Source organism: Stigmatopora nigra, chromosome 5 (genome assembly GCF_051989575.1).
Source record: "Stigmatopora nigra isolate UIUO_SnigA chromosome 5, RoL_Snig_1.1, whole genome shotgun sequence".
Lineage (NCBI taxonomy): Eukaryota > Metazoa > Chordata > Actinopteri > Syngnathiformes > Syngnathidae > Stigmatopora > Stigmatopora nigra.
Window position 1 is genome coordinate 10640241 of NC_135512.1, and position 23714 is coordinate 10663954.

At 34.6% G+C, this 23714-nt stretch overlaps 2 protein-coding genes and 2 long non-coding RNA genes across 6 annotated transcripts; 2 read left to right on the forward strand and 2 right to left on the reverse strand.

Moving 5' to 3' along the window:
* The first annotated feature begins 18 nt into the window (after window positions 1–18).
* On the forward strand, window positions 19–4869 carry LOC144196713 (N-acetyllactosaminide beta-1,3-N-acetylglucosaminyltransferase 3-like). 2 transcript variants are annotated; one of them, XM_077717120.1, is made up of 3 exons: window positions 19–1175; window positions 1786–1850; window positions 2130–4869. In XM_077717120.1, the coding sequence occupies exons 2-3, from the start codon at window positions 1831–1833 to the stop codon at window positions 3241–3243; spliced, it is 1134 nt and encodes a 377-aa protein (XP_077573246.1). In that variant the 5' UTR covers window positions 19–1175; window positions 1786–1830; the 3' UTR covers window positions 3244–4869. The 2 variants fall into 2 exon arrangements, with proteins under 2 accessions (XP_077573246.1, XP_077573247.1); XM_077717121.1 differs by lacking the exon at window positions 1786–1850.
* A 746-nt stretch (window positions 4870–5615) lies between these two features.
* LOC144196714 (uncharacterized) lies at window positions 5616–7621 on the forward strand. The gene is made up of 6 exons (XR_013326370.1): window positions 5616–5970; window positions 6051–6262; window positions 6857–6947; window positions 7042–7143; window positions 7216–7257; window positions 7534–7621. It is a non-coding gene; the product is annotated as an uncharacterized LOC144196714 (long non-coding RNA).
* Window positions 7622–7726: 105 nt separating this feature from the next.
* On the reverse strand, window positions 7727–9426 carry LOC144196950 (uncharacterized). 2 transcript variants are annotated; one of them, XR_013326429.1, is made up of 5 exons: window positions 9279–9426; window positions 8986–9086; window positions 8321–8389; window positions 8169–8236; window positions 7727–8069 (listed from the first exon to the last, which is right to left on the reverse strand). It is a non-coding gene; the product is annotated as an uncharacterized LOC144196950 (long non-coding RNA). The 2 variants fall into 2 exon arrangements; XR_013326428.1 differs by having other exon boundaries at window positions 7734–8236.
* An 857-nt stretch (window positions 9427–10283) lies between these two features.
* On the reverse strand, window positions 10284–23056 carry jak3 (Janus kinase 3 (a protein tyrosine kinase, leukocyte)). The gene is made up of 24 exons (XM_077717649.1): window positions 22780–23056; window positions 22152–22392; window positions 21938–22055; window positions 21241–21358; window positions 20665–20804; window positions 19781–20084; window positions 18609–18719; window positions 18374–18531; window positions 18196–18312; window positions 17956–18131; window positions 17350–17474; window positions 17067–17198; window positions 16885–16972; window positions 16522–16646; window positions 16311–16449; window positions 15952–16103; window positions 14882–15032; window positions 14636–14766; window positions 14352–14541; window positions 14034–14158; window positions 12221–12393; window positions 11761–11878; window positions 11575–11688; window positions 10284–10757 (listed from the first exon to the last, which is right to left on the reverse strand). The coding sequence occupies exons 1-24, from the start codon at window positions 22795–22797 to the stop codon at window positions 10647–10649; spliced, it is 3375 nt and encodes a 1124-aa protein (XP_077573775.1). The 5' UTR covers window positions 22798–23056; the 3' UTR covers window positions 10284–10646.
* Window positions 23057–23714: the final 658 nt, after the last annotated feature.

Consider the following 23714-nt stretch of genomic DNA (forward strand, 5'->3'; position numbering starts at 1 on the left):
CAGTACAGCTTTCAAGCGAAGGCCTCAACAGAAGGAAAAATCTCAAGAAATCTACAAAGGGAGTCCTCATGTATTACTCACAAGGCTGTTGAAGGAAAAAGATCTCAGGCATTCAGAAAGAATGGCTGTGTGTTTTTTGCAAATCTGCCTTCATGAAAGTCCAGCTGAGGGTGGCATCACCTGGACCAGACAGAAACTTGACAGCCCGTTATGGGCATCAAAAGACCTCCTGGGAGGGGCATGACAGACCAATCCAGATGATCAAGCCTAGATGGTATTTGAGCCTTTGTAGGATATTTTTTTTTTCTAGATCAGAACTCTATTTTGTCCCATAATTGGGAAATTTCCTGGGTTGCAGTAGCAAGACAGTATCAAGCACAGACACAGAAGACATTGTAGACCTAGTTAAAAAAACTGGAGCCACACACAGGAAATCCACAGGTTGGGGACCTTCTGCAGACTGAGACTGAGGTTAAATATGCAGACTCTTTCAAGCTGATCCGCACAGTCCCTCAGTAGTCTGAAGCTGATCATCTTCCTTGTCTAGATCATATGTACATCTTTGCCTGGCTGATGGGCAGTACTGATTTTTCCCATTACTGGACTTTACATTAGTCAGGGGCTATGTAATATCAGCCAGAGAGAACCTTTGCTCTCATATTTGAAATCTAATACTTTATACTAAGAAGAAATTGCAATATGTGTCTTTATATCTTTTTTTAAACCTCCTATTATGGGAACTACAGTGGTACCATGACGTAAGAGCAATTTGAGATACGACTAAAATGTTGTGTCATTCTATTGTGAGGACATTTGTGTGCATCCTTTTGGGAATATTTTGAAGGGGATACAAAAGCAAACAACCCTCGATAGGTTGCATCTGAAAGTCAGGGTGGAGGCGAGGCAAATGGAGCCAACAAGAAAGGTATCTAATTAATTAATCGAGGATTATTTTTGATGAGAGCTGAGATACAATGATCATATGCTTTTAGGTTTTTAGTCGAAAATGCATCTACTTTCCTGCTTCATAAAGAGTTGTGATGATAGCGCTTTGATGGTGCGCCTCCCCAAACACAGTTTGGCCACACCCATTGAGTGGCCATTTGGCTTCACCCTGCCAGTTGCCAGTCCAGGAGCACAAGCACGAGGACGCACAGAAGACGCTCCCACCCAAAGTAAGTCTCCTCACCCGTTATTTTCTCCTTTTTCCACTGTTGTTCTACTCAGCAAAGACCCTCCTTCAAATGACAGTAGTATCAACAGCTGTTGGGTCATTTTTTTCCTTTTTAGATTAGATGAGATAACTTTACTCATCCCCTACTTGGGAAATTCACTGACGCAGTAGCAAGAGGGTGAGAACACAGACAGGAAAAGACATTTTAGACGTTAAATAAATAGCTAATAAATATGTAAATATATGTATGTATATGTACATGTATAAATGTGAGTGTATATATATATATATATATATATATATATATATATATATATATATATATATATATATATATATATATATATATATATATATATATATATATATATATATATACATACATATACTTGTTTATATGTGTATATTTTTATGTATATGTGTATATATAGAGAGAGAGAGAGATAGTAGAAAATTTAAAACATTTATGTGCGTCGTGAAACTATATATATATATATATTTTTTATATTAATATATATATATTTTTTTTTATATTAATATATATATACATATACATATATATATACATATATATACATATACATAAATAACTTCCCTGTCTTTGGAATGAGGAACTGGAGTACCTGGAGAAAACCCACCCAGGCCCTGGGTAGAACATGCAAACTTCACACAGAAGGTGAACCAATCTGAATTTTAACCCAGGTCTCCCACTGTGAGGCCAACGCGCTAACCACTCATGGCAGACATGATTTCAATTGGACCCATTGTCATGTGCACCTGTGCTCAAGTCTATTATGGTTTTAGTGCATGTTGATTGCTGGCGTCAAATGGCTCTCAAATGGCTCTCATACAGTCATTCTTCCACGTAGAATCAATCATTTTTCTGCCATACATTATTTTTTTTGTAAATCTGTATTGTTCTAGATAAACTAAGACACATGTTATCTTTCAACAGAATTCCAAGAATGAGAAACTTAAAAAGCCGAATGTGCTTGCTGCTTGGAGTGGGAAGCGTCTTGATCTTCCATCTCTTGATAGTCCTTAATGACCAAAGTGACATTGACCTGCAAGCAAAAGTGGAACCCACCAGCAAGAGCAAAGCCTTTTTATGGCCCAAGCAAGTTTGCAAACAAAATGTGACTGTAGCCAACATCTCAGGCTTTGCAGCTCTTCCTGGTCACATAAAAGACTTCCTTTACTACCGCCACTGTCGTTTTTTCCCCCTGCTACTTGACGTCCCGCATAAATGTGGCGGAGTTGATCGATCGCAGGATGTTTTCTTACTCTTGGTCATCAAAAGCTCCCCCAAGAACTACGAGCGCAGAGAAGTGCTGCGAAAAACCTGGGCGAAGGAAAGATTACACAATGGGGTTTGGATCAGAAGGCTCTTCCTCTCTGGTACCACCGGCCAAAGCTTTGAGAAGATGAGGACCAACAAGCTCCTCCAAATAGAGCATCGCGAATACCAAGACATCATCCAGTGGGATTTTACCGACTCTTTCTACAACCTCACTTTGAAACAAGTGCTTTTCCTGGAATGGATGGCAATAAATTGTCCAAACGCTCGCTTTTTGTTAAATGGAGATGATGACGTTTTGGCCAACACGGATAACATGGTGGAATACCTTCAGAGCTTAAATAACCCTGACGGACGCAAACACCTTTTTACCGGTCATCTAATCCAAAACGTAGGGCCCATTAGGTCACCGGATAGCAAGTACTACATCCCCGTTCAGGTGCAGGAGTCCAACTCCTACCATCCCTACTGTGGGGGTGGCGGCTTCTTACTGTCTGGTTACACAGCTTTAGTCGTCCAAAATATGTCCCGTTCTATTACTATCCATCCCATTGATGATGTTTATTTGGGAATGTGTCTGGCTAAAGCAGGACTTTCACCAAGCTCTCATATGGGGGTGAAGACGGCAGGACTTGACATTCGTGGAAACAATTTAGATATATACAATCCCTGCTTCTACAAAGATATGCTATTGGTTCACAGATTCCTACCGGCTGAAATGTACCTTTTGTGGCATAGAATACACGACCAAGCCCAGCAATGTGATTATTAAACAGAGGTGGAACTTGCGGTGGGGGTTACGGGTGGCGACACATCCGGGCCTGTTAAGGGGCTGACATTGCGGACATAAAAGGGGGCGTGGTTAGCTGAGGCGAAGGACTAAAACAAACGTATGCATAGCGCTGTAACTCAGTGTTTTGCAGCCTTTTCTTTTTTTTTTTATCTGCGGGACAGTTTTTGCTTTGAGAACTTTCTGAAAATATTCTCATTTAAAACTATATTGCTTAAATTAACAATATATACTAGTAAATAGTATCATTCTCATCCAATATTTTTCAACAGGAATCAAATAAGACCCCAAATTATTCAAAAATAGAATTTTTTACATTGACTCAGTGTCACTAAAACTTAATGTCTGAATAACTTCCAGTTCCAGTCATATAAAAATAAGTAATGTAACATTTTTAATCTAATAATGTTATGACTTTTTCCATCTCAATATTGTTTAAATCTTCCCGATCATATTTAAAGACAATGAAGCAACAAAATGACTAAGCCTTTAGTATTATGACTTCAATCTTTTAATAGTACAATCCATGACTTAATGTTTTAATTAACCTGATGGTTGAATTTTTATCTCGTAATATTAAGACGTTTCTCTTGGAATAATATGTCATCAGGAAAAAAAATATCTGGTCCAATTATCATCATGAAAACCTTCAACCTTGGCTGGTTAATGTTTCACTTTTAGTGTATTCCAAAACACAAGCCACCTTTTGTTTGTTTTTCCAAGCCAGCTGGCATAAACGTGAGATATTGAAAAAAAGGAACTGTGTTATAAACGTGGAGACGAACACATTGATAATATGTTCGGTACAAGTTTTATTGGCTTGGCGATGCTAATTTGTGAACAAACGTCTCCAGCTTGCTGCTCTTTCCATCGTCACATCACCTGGTTTAATCGCTGTGTTTAATCATTTGTTGTGTAATGAAGCATTCGCCAACTCTTCTGTTTCCATTAATCGAGTGAGAGAGCAAACAAAACAAAATGATCTTTACATGTTCCAAGTACAATACTGTCGCCACGACAACAAAAAAAACGGCAGACATTTAATCTGTAATATTTTGATTCATCTTTGACAGAGGAAATCTACATTTGGGTTCAAGTTACAATAAGGTGTGGTGCAGAAATTTTAAGATGAAGGAATGTGTTAAGATAATCCTGTTTCTCATGTATTTATCTTATTTTATCTTGGTTCTTTACATTCTAGATGTCGAGTTCCACTGGAGTCCTTTTGAATGTCATTATGTGTCACTTTTTTTTGTTTTCTTTTAAACTGTTGTCACCAACTGAATGTCAATTTTCTAAATGTTTAATATCATATGATATTGGCTTGTTTTGATATTTAAAAGTACTCCAGTGTATATTTATGTACAGGTACTGATGTACAGACTTTGTATTTTTTTTAAATTAAGACAGTTTGTTTCAGTTATTGTAAAATGTTTGAATTTTGACTCAGGGTTGGTAAATTTAATGAATTTCTGCTGATTCTCTGCAGAGTCCGGACAAAGTGAATGCGGCTCTTTGCTTCTTCTCATATTTTGTATATACTCTTATTTTTGTAAGATATTCAAATTCATCAGGGCCCATTAAAAAAGAAATAATCCATACATATTACTCTTTTGGAGAATGTGTGTGTGCGTTAGAGTGTTGCAAATGTTTGGCTCTAGGACGTTACTGTGCTCGGTTTTTGAATTTAGGCCCCAGTTTTTCAAAAAATCAATTTTTCCACTTTCTATTAAGCATGTCGGCAGGCTTTATGGCCCGGGGGTGATTGTGCAAACATGGCTTCGTACCTGGCCAATTTTGTTTTGCATCAACCTCACTAAGGAGACCCAGAAGGGATGTAAGTAAAGACACCATGCAGCAGTTGATTTGAAAGTGGAGAGGCTTTTAAAAGTCCAAATAGTATTATTAAGAAAACACCATGAAAAAACAGTGTCCCTACATCGTAGTTATTCACCTAATGCGGAAGGTTTTGGAACCTATTAACCATGATAAAAAGAGATATTACTGTATTGCAGGGGGAGGGAACCTATGGCTTGGGATCCATATGCGGCTCTTTTGAGGGATGCATATGGCTCTTGCAGGTCAAGTATAGAAAGTACTGAGTCCCAATTGCACTAATAGGAGCATCACATTGGCACTGTGGCATTTACACTACCTCTAGCCATCTTTTTTTTCAAAAATGTAGACCTTTCTGCATGCATACTCTCACTGATAATCAAGAGTATAGCAATGTTGTCAAAATAATTCATAGACTTTTTTTCTTGAGAGGCTTTTATTTCTTTAAAAAAATGACCATATACAGTAAGACTTTTTCATAAGAAAGAAATGACCATGGATAGTAAGGCTTAAAATGCAGAACTAATCGTAAAAGCCTCCCAGGTAGATTTCTGACCCTGGCAACAAGTAATGGCTGAAATGTGATTGGTTAAATGCTTAAATATGAACGCACATATCTGGAAACATTGCAACTAGGGGGAAAGCAATGAAAGGAAGCTGATAGACCATTTGAAATTATTCAATATACTAAGTATTCATGGACAAAACATAATTAACATCAGTCTGTGATTCTATTTTTTTTTTAGGCCGGCATAGAAGGTCTTAAGGGCCCTATCGGTCCACCACTGAGTTATTGTACTATAAAATACAAAGAAGTATTCTTTGAGTTTCAAATATTAGACGTTTGATGGAGTCAGGTGGCCTGGAATAAAGGTGAGTTGATGTAAAATACTAAGTAAAAATATTACCCAATATGAGGTAAAATTATTGTACTAACGCATACTGTTTTATAGCATCAAGACTGCAAAAATCACAACTAATCTACATCATCTTCAAAACATGGACATTGAGTTGGGAGAACAAACTTCCAACATCCAATGTGGTGGGGCAATATGGGCGTGGTTACGCCGATTGCCAGACGCAGCTGCTCTAAATTCAGCACATGCGCAGTGCCTCGTCTTCTCCAACAGCCGTTTCCATACTGATGGCCGACTAGCACGTCGAGGTAAGTCGTCGTAGAGCAATTTACTGGCATAAATTCATTCTTATCTCCCTACAGGAAGATCTTTTAGGAATCGATTGAGCCAAAAACGCCAACAAATCGGTTAGTTTAATGCTCGCTTGAACACACCGTCGACAATTGACATTGGGGCTCATTTTCCCAGCAGCTCTGTGACTAGCTAGCTTAGCATTAGCGTCAGGAAGAGTCATGTAGAATGACTTTTAATTTAAGCAAACAAAGTCGAGACATCAACGGCCAGTTTGCTGGGTAAAGGCTCACTTAAAAATAAATGACATCCAGTAGCACGACTTCGTTCCTGGTGTGTTGTAAGTAATGATAGTTTGCACTGCAAGTGAAACGCTCGTTTGCAGTTTGTAATTGTTCTGTTTTCACAAAAAAGCGTTTTCCTAGCAGTTAATGTCAATCTGTATTTAATTGCCTACTCTGGAGTGGGGGGAAATAGCACACAGCGCTCAATAACTTATTTCCATTCTTTATCTTCATTTGTTTCTTAATTTCTTGTAAGATTTGTCTTCCCTGTAATAATTTTTTGTCAACTCCCAAATAGCTTGGTCAAATAAACTTTTCCCTGTTTAGTATCATCAAGGTGCAGCTCTTCCTACCTTCCCACAACATGGATGGACACCCTTGAGGTTACAGGAGAGGAGACTGGGCCAGACAGATCAAGGTAAAATAGTTCCAAAAAAAAAGAAACCACTCAAGCCTTTCTGTTGGATCTCTATATATGCTAACTTTTGCTTTTTTTTTTTTGCATGCATCAGGCCCATGTCCAGACACTGAAGGACCAGATGATCTTCCCAAGTTACCCTCGCTGCATCATATGGTGTCTCTCTCTCTGGAGAATGTTGGCTGTCTTCTGACAGGTAAGTTTATTGTAGAGTTAAAACATTTCATTGAATGCAAGTTGTGATTTATTTCTCCTCCCTTCTATTTAGGTAAAGTCCAGAGTTTTCTGGCTCATGTTGGAAAAGTGAGAGGTAAGAGCTTTTTTATTTTTTTTCTTCATTTAAATTTGGCACAAAAAGAGATTTGAGAAGCATTTAACTTTTTTAAAACACTTGGAGAAAAAAAGACCCCAAGACCCTAATGGTCTTTTTTTTTCCTTTATTTTTTCTGTTTTTATTTACTAAGTGTTTTTTTTCATTTTTAATAAATTTTATTTTATTTACTAAGTGTTTTTTTTATAAAAAAAAATTTACTATGTTTTTAATAAATTTTATGTGTTATTTATTTCTGTCTTATTTTTTCTGCAGGTGGAGAAAAGACTGGGCATGCCAACAATGTGATGACAAATTCTAAGTGTGCAATATTCTCCTGTTAATAAAAATTCTTCAATTAAAATGTTACTTGCATTTTTGCTAGATAAAAATGAGACATTGTATATGCATTTGAAAAACATTTATTTTTCCACAAACAGTTTTCAAGATAATTTCACTCAAATCTTGCAATAGTTCCTTAGTCCATGGATGATATATCTCCTTCCCCTTCAGTAGTATTCTGGAAGTATAAAAAAAGACACGTTAAAAAAAATTACTAAGTGTGGTATTAACAATCAAAAATATATTTACCAGAAAAAATCTTCATCCCACTGCAAAAGAAGGTAAGCAATATTATTGCCACAGGAGGGAAAATAAAAGGAAATATTAGACATACCTCTTTCATTTGAAGCACAGTAGCTTAGCTTTCTTTTTGGCACAAGCAGGGACACTCAAAAATGATCCAAGCCTATAAAATAAGTCTTCAACTGTGGTACTCAAGGGCCTCTATCCAGTCTATTTTCCATGTCTTCCTACAACAGACCTAAATCAGATGATCAAGCTCCTTGACAGCTTGGAAATCATTTGATTTAGATGTGGTTGGGAGATTTGGGAAACAATGGATGGAGAACCTGAGGGGATGTGTCCATATATCAGCAACTCAGTGGCACCCTTTTTTGGGGTGAAACTTGGGTAGACCCTGAAGAGAAACAAAATATAAAAGGAGTAGGTTTAGTACACATTACATGAAAATAATAAAATAACCCAAAATACTGGGTTCTACCTCATCCACAACTGCTGCCTTGACTTCTTTGGTCTTGGATTTTGGCAGCATTCATCTGCATTTTCGTTCCTACAAAACACCAAAGCATGATTATGCAATTGTTGTTAACCATTTTGATGCTCAAATTACTCAAACTCATGACCCATGTTATTTCATCCTGGATGAGTTTTTTTTTTAAGTCAATCATTTCAAATCCAATCCTTTTTAAAAATAAATATCGTCCAAAAAAGTCATTATTGCAACCCTTTTTCTCTTCTTACACTGAGGAAAGTTATTTTACCATATGATTAAACTCAAATCAAAAATTACCCCTGCCCTTTTGATGAAGCAATGTCTCACTTAAAACTAAAAAGGTCATAGCCCTGAGGTATTCCTTCAATAAAGTGAGATACAATCCCAGGGTAAAGCTATACATATAAATATATATTCTACAAGTGTACCGTTTATTCCTTAAACCGCCATTGATGACATAAGTGTGGATGTGAGTTATCTCCACACCGGATCTTGCTATTAAAATCAACACTAGATCAACTAAACTATTTTCATTCAAAATTTGAATGTATCATAATTAAAAAATAAGCTAATTGAGCAAAAAACTGCAACGCTGACATTTAATGATTAGACGGACAGTGAAAATAAAACTAGTTTTTAAAAGAACGACTCACTTTGCTGACAAACAACTAGTAACGGCGTCGACAAGCTTCTCCTTTTTGTCCGTTTTGGCCACATTCTTGATCTTTCCCAGCAGTCTGTGCTCGTTGAGGAACTGAAACACACAATGGAATGATGATTTATTAAAAATAAAGAGCTATAGGTAATGCAATGTAGCCAAATTGTTTGCAAACATTTTGATGTCCGCATCCACGTGGGGCTACATGACGCTAACGAAGCATGCTCCCGTCAAAGAGCACTCTTAAAATGAGAATTGGGGCTTAGAAATCCTCAAATGACAACTTACCGAACGCGCTGCATTGTCCGATAAGAACTTTATCAGGTAATTCTTCGGTAAATCGTCACTTCTGAGCTGTGCAGTCCACTGCCTCACTGACTGCTGCCTCAACCGCCATTTTGAAGGCTGACGTCAGCCAGTTGAACTCTGACCTCGGTCATGCGCATTAAAAACAGACACGAAAAAAGACAGTGTTTTCAGAATACTAATGTGTATTAGACTAATACATTTTATTGTCAAAATAATATATTTTTTGTGTCTATATTTTTTCCACATCTATGCCTTTAGTATTGTTACATCTGAATCATTTTAACCCTCAATAACTATTTTATGCTATAAAATCTTTCTATATATATATATATATATATATATATATATATATATATATATATATATATATATATATATATATATATATATATATATATATATATATATATATATATATATATATATATATATATATATATATATATATATATATATATATATATATATATATATATATATATATATATATATATATATATATATATATATATATATATATATATATATATATATATATATATCTATATCTATATCTATATCTATATCTATCTATCTATCTATCTATCTATCTATCTATCTATCTATCTATCTATCTATATATATATATATATATATATATATATATATATATATATATATATATATATATATATATATATATATATATATATATATATATATATATATATATATATATATATATATATATATATATATATATATATATATATATATATATATATATATATATATATATATATATATATATATATATATATATATATATATATATATATATATATATATATATATATATACATATTGATATATATATATATACTATTGAAATATTATTTAGGAATATTCCCACATTTTACTCACCAAAAATCCTTTTTATCCGTACACAAAATCCATCCTCCTTTTTTCCCTTGTTTTCTGTCGCCATCGACAACAACAACAGTGTTGCAAAAGATATTGACTTTATTGATTTAGCCTGGACATTTCACATAAAGAATACTGCTGCATTGAATGTTGATGTTGTCACATCATATCTCAAGTCAACTCATCAAAAGGAAATTTGGCATTTTTATTAAACATGCTTCCATACTATATGTTAACGTCACATTTCTATGTTGGTTGAAATATTTTTTTTCTTGTACTGTATCAGCACACTAAAAAGACAAAAAAAGACGTCCTTTCTGCCCTTGTGTGTCCGTTGTTACCGTTTAAATGCGGCTGCAACTGCATCTCTAGATAATCACAACGGTTGCTCAGAGAAACTGTGAGCATGGCGACGGGCCATTTTTAGAAGGCAGTTCCTCCCAGTCAGCCTCTTATGTCCTCTCTCATGATGATTTCAATTTGATCCTCAAGGCTGGAGAAACAGGGCCTCCCCTCAAAGTTGTAAACCCAGCACTGCCTCATCAAACCGTACACCTGACGCGACAGTGACATTTTCAGGAATCGGGCAATGTGTATTGAAAGCTTGATCAACTAAAAGTACAATGAATGCTTCCCGTTCGTGTTGCAGAAATCCCTCGAATATCGCAGCTTCAACTATCACGGCTTCACAATACTCAGTACTGAAGGAGAAAAAAATATATATATGTATATATGTTTATATATGTATATATGTGTATATATGTATATATGTGTGTATATATATATATATATATATATATATATATATATATATATATATATATATATATATATATATATATATATATATATATATATATATATATATATATATATATATATATATGTATATATGTGTATATGTGTATATATATATGTATATGTGTATATATATATATATATATATATATATATATATATATATATATATATATATATATATATATATATATATATATATATATATATATATATATATATATATATATATATATATATATATATATATATATATATATATATATATATATATATATATATATATATATATATATATATATATATATATATATATATATATATATATATATATATATATATATATATATATATATATATATATATATATATATATATATATATATATATATATATATATATATATATATATATATATATATATATATATATATATATATATTTAATTATTATTATTATTATTATCATTTTTTAATAGGGGTTACTTTCCATTCTTTGGTTTATCACAACCATGTGTGGTCTCCATTAACTGCGATATTCGAGGGATTACAGTTTTGTCAAAAAATATGCTTACCTTTAGCGGGCAGTTTGGCGGGGCAGGCAACCTCCAGTTGTCCTTAAGAATATTAAGCAAATGCATTGAAATTGATAGTCCATGTACATTGCTTCCAATCTTCTGCATACAAAGCTGAAACATACATCAGTGTTTAAATATCCATGCGTTTACGACACATCATTCAAGTTGAATTTTTAGGCTGACTTTTTTGGGGTTGGAGCTCATGTCACAATAAGAAAAGAGCTCATGAAGAACCACTCCAAAACTCCACACATCCGACTTTTGGGAGAATCGAAACTCATTGATGGATTCTGGCGCAAACCTGCATAGATTTTACCAAATTATTTGAATTGATTAAAAAAATACAATTATTGATTTAAAAGAGGGAAAATCATGACATTTAATATACATCTATACTCCTCATTTTAATTTTATCCTGAAACAGAAAGTCGGCAGTCATGATTGACTTTCCCGGCCCACACAAAATGATGCGGTGGGCCAGTTTTGGCCCCCGGGCCGCCACTTTGACACGTGTTCTAAGTTGTGATAAGATACCCTGCCAGATCTTGTCAAATATTTCAATGTCAATTCCAAAGTGTTCAGAATTATGAATATATCTGACTTGATTTCACTTTACATTAGAAAAAAACCCAAAAGTACACACCAAAAGATGGGGCTCTCTCCAGGCTGTTTGACTCTGTAGTATGCCTTGTCCAATGGAACAATCTTAGTCAATCCAAAATCAGCTATTTTCACCAGTGACTCACTTGCCACGAGGATATTTCTGGCAGCTAGGTCTCTGTGCACGTATCGTAATGTCTGCAGGTACGCCATTCCCTGTAAGTAATAAGTTCAGTTAGTATATCATATTTCAATATAACTATAATGTAACAGCATCATCCACACGAGCAGATTGTTCGAGACATTTGATTCGGATTTTTTTATGGTTCTATTTTTAATTGATGTTTTGTGCATGTGCGTGGTGTGTATTTGTGTGTGAATGTACAATTGTACATATACATGTATTTATTAATTTACTCATTTATTACTTATTTATTCATGTCTAAAATGTCTTTTCCTTTTCCCTATTGTCACCCTTGGGCTATAGTGACAGTGAAATTTCCCGAATACGGGATGAATAAAGTTATCTAATCTCATGACATGACTACCTGCACTCAGGACAGCATTTTCTTGGGAATACAGGCTTTTGTGTAAACAATTGTTTTACTGTTGCAAGCCAGAAAAATGAAATTCTGTTTTCTTAATTCATTAAATGAGATTCAATACACTTTGATGCATGTGCTGAACATCTATCCCTTTAAAGACACACTCCAGGTACTCTTTACACAACAAATGTTATTATATTTTAGCCAAATAACCACTGTTGCTTTTCTCTTCTATCTTCTTTGTTAAATTCGTGACACAGTTTTGCCCTGCCAGGATATCACACTATTTACACAGCTTTTACCATCCTGCCTACACATCCTGTCTTGGGATCAGCAGGATGAAGTCTTACACACTTATATTTGAAAATGACATTTCTCTTACCTTGCTTCTAACGCAACATCAATTTTGGAAAATCTATCTTTTCAAGGACTGACATAAGAAAATCATAATGTAGTACATTACTTGGCTGTAATCATAAAATGCTGTGAAGTGCTGTTAATACAGTTTCCATCTTTCTAAACACGCTGACCATAAAGTTGTTTATCAATGTATAGTATTTTAGCATTCATTCATTAATAACAATCAACATTAAATTCACAACGTGGTTAAATTGTAGACAACATCTAGTATAAATGCCTCACATATTTTAAGAATACAGAAAGTGCATTTCTTAGATGTGAAAATGGACAAAACAATGTCTGAGTGCAGCCATTGTGTGTACTTTTTGATAGTTTTTATACTTTCTCCTTTCTTGGTGGAAAAAAAATTAAGGCCAGTTTCACTTCCTAGATCCATTGAATGAGTATGTGAGAAAATCTGGGATACCAGCATTGATAGGCTAAAAAGTACTACAATTCAAAAATAATTCACTGCGTCTGACAATGGCTATTTCCCCTCCTTCTGGAAATTATGGACTTTTGTTCTCCACGATGACACATGGTGGGAAAAAAAATCCTGTCTGTTGCTTGACTATGTAAACAAGATGCTAGGATGCACATGACCGTGGCGTTGTCTATGACTTTAAACGCTTACGGGTGTCCAAACTGGTCCTCAAGGCCTGGAGAGGGTGCAGTTTTTTTCATGTTTTCCATTCTAACCGAAGAAGAGGATACATTTTCACCAATTGGGTGTCTTAAAAGTGTTATCAGTCGATTGCGGTCAGGTTCTGCTGCTGCTTTCAGAAGAAAACTCAATGGTAAAAATGGTCTGTTCCTGATCAGTTGAAAACAAAAACCTGAATCCACTGCAGCCCTTTGTGGAATAGTTTGGACACCCCGGTTTTACATTATTCTGAATGATAACAGTCTTACTTTACAGATCTGTGAAGCAAAGAGTAGCAGGCGCCTGGTGTTGATGTTGTATCTGTTGTTTTCTGTATATACAATAAGACTTCCATGTGGTAAATATTCCATCACCAAACTCATGTTGCGCCGCCCTAAAAAACAAAAATTCAGTTTAGCGGACATTTCTTGAACAACTGTCAATCTTTGCCAAATTGTTCTCAACCAAAGGACATCATTCAGTAAAAAATGAACCATATAGTTGTTAGGTGTAAACATGATGTTGACTCCAACAGGTGAGAAGACAATGGCGGGTTATGCAAAAGTTGTAAAAGATATTTTGAATACCCGTGCTGTAACAGACCCCTCTGTACTTGACGATGTAGTCACAACACATCATACTGAGTGTTTTGATCTCCTTACGGAAGTCTTCCAGGGTGGATTGCTTATTGGGTTGCAACTTCTTCACAGCAACCATCTCACCCGTGTCATCTCCCAGTGGGTCATAACGGCACAGTTCAACACTTCCAAAGTTTCCCTGTGGGAATTTCATTATATTGGTTTAGTTTCATCATGTCTATGTCTATTAGAATTGCCATGTTTATTTTATGTCACCTATTTGAGTCACATACCTTCCCCAGCAGGCAAATATATCGAAGGTGTCTCTCCTCAAACAATATTTGATCAGGCATGGCGGGACCAGTATTTGCATATGACGCTGTGTTGAGTGTAACAGGCTCAGTAGCGTGAAGTATTACATAGTCTGCACACAAAAAATCCAGACAATTCATTTAAGTTTATAAGAGGTTTGTTCGGGCCACTCGGTCAGAATGTGCGCCGCAACCTACACCTACAGGACGAGAAATACTGCACCACACCTGATGTGATGAGACTGTTGAGTTCACGAATGAGGCTGCGACATGAAGGCCTTAAAGCCGCCTCGTAGTTCATACAACGGTTGATCAGTTCGGCCAGCTCGGGCCACTGAGAGGGTGCCAGCTGCTGGAAACTCTCATAAAACTGCTGCTTCTAAACACAATATAGACATTAAAAAGCTCTCTTACAGTAGTCTCTAACTTACAGTATTTTTCAGAATATAACTCACACTAATCAAAAAATGCAAAATGAATAAATAAAACATATTCATATAGATACACATATATGTATATATATATATATATATATATATATATATATATATATATATATATATATATATATATATATATATATATATATATATATATATATATATATATATATATATATATATATATATATATATATATATATATATATATATATATATATATATATATATATATATATATATATATATATATATATATATATATATATATATATATATATATATATATATATATATATATATATATATATATATATATATATATATATATATATATATATATATATATATGTATATATATATATATATGTATATATATATATATATATATATATATATATATATATATATATATATATATATATATATATATATATATATATATATATATATATATATATATATATATATATATATATATATATATATATATATATATATATATATATATATATATATATACACACACACACATATACATACATACATACATACACACACACACACACACACATACATACATACATACGTACATACATACATACATACATACATACATACATACATACATACATACATACATACATACATACAAACATACATACATAATGTTAACTGCTTATCTGCTTCTTTCTTTTTTAATACACTATTCGTTCAGCTTGTATTTATTTATTTTTGATCCATTGTGCAGTGATACAATATGTCATCTGACTGAATGGTAACACAAATAAAAGAACTGTACTCAACTTTTTCACCAATATCAATATATTCATATTATTATTGATGAAGCGCACATACCTGTTGAAGATCCCAGTCTTGTAGAGGAGCAGAGCCACTGTTAAAGATCTCCCACACAGTGGCACCAAAGCTCCACTTGTCGCACTCTATAGTCAGCTTGTCTGGAGTGTCCAAAGCCTCAGGGGCCACCCAGGGAATTTTGTCCAGGATCACTGAAATACTCATATTATTGGCTATACAACATTACAAAATGTGCCACCAGTATTTGGAAATACAAATATTCAGTGTATATATTACATTCAGAATTAGTTTTGTCTTTTGAATATCAACAAAACCTATATTATTCCAATGAAGTCATTTTAACGTGCCCAGTTTTTCAGCATTTCTCCAACAAAAAGAAGACAAGAGCAATCTCATACCATCTTTCCCTATTATTGCAACACTGATGCCAGGATCGCTTAGCTTGATGAAAGGGGGGCTACCCTGATATACATCGCCTTCTCTCGCCAGTAGAATATTTTTGGCGCAGATATTTCCATGGACAATATTCTTCTCCTCCTGCAAGACCATTGTTTTCATGAAAAAAAAGTGTCACGCTTTTAAGTGTTTCACGATCTACGTTTTTCTCACCAGGAAGTTGAGGGCACACAAAAGCTGTCTGACTACGTCAAGTTTCCAGCTCACTGACATGGATCTCCCCCTCTTCAGATAAAGGTCGAGAGCCCCATACTTCACAAACTCTTGGACCATTATGTCTGCAAAGACAAGAAGAGTTGCTTTAACAGCTCATCCAAAGCAACAGGAAAAGGCTGCCATCATTTAGAATTGAATGGAATTGCGACTTGTTTATATATATTTTTTCTCTTCATTGTGTACTTTTGACCGATGCGAATTATAATCCGAAAAATACGTGACATTTGTGATATAATGGGTTAAAAATTATGAAAAAATGTGAATAACCTACGACTTTGAGTTTGTCTTTTTGAAACTTACTTTTTGTTCCATGGACACTGATGCCATAAACCAAGAGGAGGTGTTTGTGTGATATCTGACTCATAATGCTGGCGGCTTCAAAAAATGACTACAATTAGAAAAATAAATACACTTTAATCATATAGTCAATAATAGCTCAAACAATTCATAAAATACTCAGGATCTGATTGGGTAAAACTCACTTCCCAGCAGTTCTTATGGCTGCTGTCCAATTCTTTTAGAAGAACATCCGTCACATGTTTCTCCCCATCACGAATGTCTCTTTTGGAGCCCTTGAAGACTCGAGTGAAAGATCCCTGTCCAAGACTTTCACCCTAATGGGGATAAATAGAATCATAATAATAATAATAATAATATTAATCTGACATAATACTAGCCTGCCATTCGAATTTCCTGTGGACATTTTGAAGGAAACTGTATTTGTAAGTAATCATTTTCACATTTCCAACTGCTAATATAACGTACCCATTTTAGGTCTTCGTATTTGATCATGTGGAACTGTAAATGACTGAATTTTGTCCGCTCGGGTGTTGGGGACCCTTCAGCCTCAACAGGGATGCCATTTCTTATGATGATGAGATTTGTGAGCTCTATGGAAGAACCAGAAAAATACTTATTACTAGTAACTGTATTCAAATACTTTTTTAGATGAACAGAGAGAGAAATGAAGGAATGAATGAAGGAAATACAGAGAAGATTAACATTAATTGTGGGAGACAATTCAGCGTCGATTCAACGATAAACAACCAACAGCGGAATGTTGATTTAAGATCTTTTCAATATTGGTCTGCTGTCTCGGTACTGTAATTTTCGGACTCTTTTTAGAACCCGATTACAAGTTGTCAGAGAGAAAAATTAGTAAAGTTCACAACAATGGGCTAAATAGTGATCTGTTAATATAACATATTTTCAGATAGCTTTAAAAAACATAACCGGCTGTTGGTGCTCAGAGAGAAGAAAAATACATATATGTCGCACTTGTGTATTAGTTGTAGGCCAAGCCAAACTATGGAAAACTGGGCGACTTATAATCCGGAAAATACAGTATTAAGTAGTTCGGAATGAATCAACCTTTGGGTCGGGGTGGACAGCAACGGCCTAGCTTGGCAGGAATGTTATCCAGCAAAAGTTTGTTCTTTTGGTAAAAGCTGGTGAGCTCTATCAGACTGGAAAAGGACTTCTGGACACCAGGAAGGCGGTAGTGGCCATTTTTAATAATGAGACAGTCTTTGTAATCAAGTCCAAGTAAATATACACACCAAATGGTCACAGATTTGTGATTGGGAGGTACAGAATGTTGTTCAAGCACAGTTTACCTGAATACAAATCGTGAGGAAGAAGTTATTAAAATCTTTAGGGCTCTGTCGAAGTAGGAATGTTCCATCTTTAACTCCAAGCTTTTTCAACTTGTCGACTGCAAACTCTGACCTTGATTGGAGATATTATGAATGCTGTTGTCGCTGGCAAAATGATCCGTGTATGGACTTACGTGATTGGGCCATGTAAATGGTTTTTGAAACCCTCAAGAAGGCTTTCAGGCACAGTGTCCTGACAGAAGAAGTGGCTGGAGTCAGTGGTCAGTCTGAAGTAGCCATCAACAAGCGACACGAATGAGAGCGCTTCTTTGACACTTGTGAAATTGGCTTCCTGGGGTTCAAATAGATCGGGAATGTCGGCAAATGTTTTGATTATGTCATTGTGTTGTTTCTGCAAAACTCACTTACCATGCATCTGTCGTCGTGTCGATACACTGTCACCATCCTGCCGTCTTCCTGCTCCTGACATTTTATACTGATGGCGAGTATGTCCTGGAAGTCACAGAAAGTTTGCCACTCCTACAAAGGAAGACGATTATCCATAAATATACATGTTTTTGATTAGATTAGATTAGATAACTTTATTCTTCTCGCATTCGAGAAATTCCACTGACACAGTAGCCAGAGGGTGGGAATACAGACACAGGAATATACATTTTAGACATAAATAAATAGGCAATAAATAAATAAATGAAGAAGTGCATCATGTATATATATCTATGTATATGTATATATGTATATGTATATGTATATGTATATATATATATATATATATATATATATATATATATATATATATATATATATATATATATATATATATATATATATATATATATATATATATATATATATATATATATATATATATATATATATATATATATATATATATATATATATATATATATATATATATATATATATATATATATATATATATATATATATATATATATATATATACACATATATATACACATACATATACATACAAATATATATACACATATATATACACATACATATACATACAAATATATATACACATACATATACATACAAATATATATACACATACATATACATACAAATATATATACACATACATATACATACAAATATATATACACATACATATACATACAAATATATATACACATACATATACATACAAATATATATACACATACATATACATACAAATATATATACACATACATATACATACACAGATTTTTATCCATTAACCAATTTCCTACGGCAGGTATTGTTGATCATTTCCCGGGCTGGAGCTTATTAGCTGACTTTAATTTAATCAAAACCTTTCACAGCTTTGAAATGGTTGAGACAATTTTGAGTTTTCCATGAACCTAAAGTGTACATGTTTTTAGAGTTTTGAAGGTGAAACCCAAATCCAAGCTGCACAGAGGATGTAAGGCTGAAATCGGGTTTCAAAACCAAAACATTATAAAATAGATATAGGCCTTTAATCCACTATGTCACCAACTAAGTCAATGCTTCATAAAGGGAAGGGTGAGGTAATAGGTCACAAGAAAAATAACGCATCTTGAGCTTACCAAAGAACCATCAGGATGACAACTTCCACTGGTTTGAATGCCAGTTTCTCCGGTGACCTTAATGTGGGTGAACATTCCACTGGAATGGGAGAAACCAGCGCAAATCTGATAGATTTCACTTCCTAAAGTGGGAACGATGCCTGCCATTTCGACCAAATACTTCAATTTCAGGCTGCACGCTTCCACCGAGCAACTTCCAAGCTTCTTGAGGAATCGTTTAAGAGTATTTCTGATTCGGTAGCGATCCAGGCGATTACGTTTCTCGATATCGTGCTGGTGCACCTTAGGAAGACAAGATTTGTAGCTGGGGGGAAAAGAGCAGACCTATTCTTACTTGCATTTAGTGAAGTATATTGCAAGGAAAAATGGAAATCCATCACAACACAATTCTTATCTAGTTTTAAAACAAAGGGAACTTTCAAAGCCAGTCTAAAGCACATAATAAAGTTAGCGCATGTTACGATGCAATCAAGTCAGTCACAGATGAATAGAGAGTACAACTGTAGGTACCGTATTCTACGGACTATAAGTCGCACCTGAGTACAAGTCGCATCAGCCGAATAAGGCACGACAAAGTAAAAAACAGTACGTATTTAGATTGCATTTTAGACAGGGCAATTTTTATTTGACCAGAAACAAAAAACAAACATACTTTAAAGTAAAATGGAGAACAACAGGCTCAATAGGCACCTGTTAAAGTAACATTTACAATTTTTGCCTAAAAAAAACAGACTAGTCATAAGGAAAAAAAACAATTTACAGGCCTGGCCAAACTATGAAAAAAGTGCGACTTATAGTCCGGAAAATACGGTAAACTATTGATTACATTTGAACCATCAATTTGAAAGGACACTCCCGCAAACTAGGAAAAAACTAAAAACTACCTGACAGTTTTGCAGAGTTCTGTTACAGTCCGACGCTGCTCTTTTGCCATTCTCCACAAGTCCAGCACTGCCAGGCCGAGACATTCCTCTTGAACACTTAATGGTGTTTCCACTTCACCTGTGATAAAGTCACTTCTTACCTGTATTTCAAAAGAAACATGCAACTTCCAAATGAATAATATACAAGCAAGTCAGTTTTTAACCTGAAACTTTGATGCACAGCTCATTTGGGGGAAATAAAGCCCTCTATGTAGTCTATTTTTCCAGAAAAATGTCCAAAATTATATACTATATACTACAATTATTGTTTTGTCCAATCAGCCTACCATGCATGTTCTTGGAATGTGGGAGGAAACCGGAGTACCCAGAGAAAACCCACATAGGCCCGGGGAGAACATGAAAATTCCACATAGGTGGACGTGATCTGGATTTGAACCCAGGACCCCAGAGCTATGAGGCCGACGCGCTAACCCAGACATGGGCAAACTACTTCCCCGTTAGGCTTTTTAATCCGAATGATGACAAATATTAAGCATTTAGCAACTGTACTATATATACATCACTTAATTATTTTACCTGGGCAAATAGATAGTCAATGACAGAGTAGTCAAGCGCAGGACTAATTCTGTCTTTGCTCAGACTGTAACGATATGACATTCTTGTTCCCTGTCCATACCAATTTCCAAAGAAAAACCTGTATAAAATGGCACACATTGTTATTCACAGATTTCGTTTTTAAAACCAGTTATTTCATATGAAAACATTAGTGTTTGATGGATGTAAGTAGGTTCAGTTCAAGTGATGAATATAAAGCAGAGCCCATCAAACCACCACTTCCTTACAATACATAAATAACATAAAAAAAGAGAAAAAAATATAAGCTATATATAATTGCTTGTCCATAAATAAGTCATCAGTCAAAATGACTAAAATATATGATATATACATTATATTTGTTGCTTGTAACACTTGGCATTAATAATAGAAACAGAGTTGCAAATAATTATAATCACTTTTTCACAATTGACTATGAATTCACAAGGATTAATCACCAACTAACTTTAAAATCTTTATGAAAAATAAAAAATAGAAAACTTTAATTCAAAAATAAGAGTTTCTCCTAGATATTCATCGCAGATAAGTAGTAATGCATTTGTTTAGGTATATACATTTATCTATAATAAGGTGTTTACAATACTCCGTAAAACCACAGCTACCCTCAAATCGGTACTAATATGGCTTACCTTATTTAGAATTGCACAATAGCACGCACCTGACTCTGAAATAGACATGTATGTTTTCTTCTGTGTTGAATATGTGAGATGGAGGGTACCAGAATGTGAGATCAGCAGAAGCTAAACCAAAAAGATTTTGGTAAACTGGCAAAATTCCTTGAAGGGAAAAAAAATGGCGTCTTTAAAAAAAATTAATGCATGAATTTAGGAGTCGATAAAAGAAACTTTTACGCAGGCATATTCTCTTCTTACCACATCTTTTGGCTGCTTCTATGCAAACATTTTCAGCCGAGACTTGCCCAGTTGATATATATATTGTGGTTGCATCTTTAGTGGGAGGAAAGAAATAAAAGTGCACTTGGAGACCAGAACTTGTGCTGGACCTGGATCTTTGGCTGCCATGGTCTCTGATCATGAGAGGAGTAAATTCTTCTTCGCCGTGGAGATTCATGGATGCTTTTGAAGATGGAATTATCTCTCTTAAAACCAACTGCTTGGGACATGGAAAGAAAACATTATATTTAGAAAATGACTTGGCAGAACAGATACTGTATGTTAGCCATTACCAACTTGATATAATGAATATATTATTATAAATCTTTATCAGTTTATGCTTTGGCTGAATTACATCTTCTCCATGATAAGTGGTTCATATTATGTCACTTAAAAAATGCAAGGATGTAATATAGTCATTTATTTCGCACAAATAGAAAAACATGTATCGAATAGGGAAGAATTAATGATATTTAGCAAGCATTATAATTACTGTGAAACAAACTCCAGAAGTGTTTGCTAATAGTGAAATGAGCAAAGTATCCATGTTCCTCTTGAAAAAAACTAAAACACTTTTGTGATAAATAATCAACAAAGACCTTTTTACCTTATTGAATTTGTACATCAGAGGTCCTCAGGTGGCTCATTGGTGCTGGGATTTCTTCTTTTTATTCATCTGAGTGTCAAATGCAGGAAGTCTTTGACAGGTCTTCCTTTTTAGATGTGCTGATGTGATGCCATCAGTGGCTCAGTTTTTATTTAGATGTCGGTCAATTGAGCTTATTCCAAAACATGCATTTCTTGTGCAAATCATGTGCAAATGTTACTATAGCCGGCCGGATTCTAACGGTTCTATTCTGAAGATATTCATTTATTGTATATAAATTGTCCTCACGATGAAAAATAGTTTATAGCACCTGGTTTTACAGGAAATGACAGGCAACTGACTGCTGTGGTTTCCCGAATCAGTAGAGAGGCTTTTAGTAGTTTCCTGTCACAGGAACAACCACACATTCTAAATGGCAAGCATTTCAGAAATGCATTTTAAAATGTTTATCTATTTCTCCGCCATTTTCTTTTTAATTGCTATACCAAGTATGTATGTTTAAAAAGAATTTCAAATGAACTATTAAAAAAAAAAAACAGTTTGCATGCGGCCCGGTGGAGCTAGTGGTTAGTGCGTCGGCCTCACAGCCCTGGGGTCTTGGGTTCAAATCCAGGACATGCCCACCTGTGTGGAATTTGCATGTTCTTCCTGGCCCTGTGTGGGTTTCCTCTGGGTACCCCAGATTTCCTCCCACATTCCAAAAACATGATTGGTAGGCTGGACACTGTAAATTGGCCCTAAGTATGGATGTGGGTGTGAATGGTTGTTTGTCTCCTTGTGCCCTGCGATTGGCTGGCTACTAATTCAGGGTAATTCGTACCCTCTGGCACGCAGTCAGCTGGGATAGGCTCCAGCACCCCTGCGCCCCGAGTGAGGATAAAGCAGTTCAGAAAATGAGATGAGTTTATATACACTGACAATTGATGAAGCTGCAG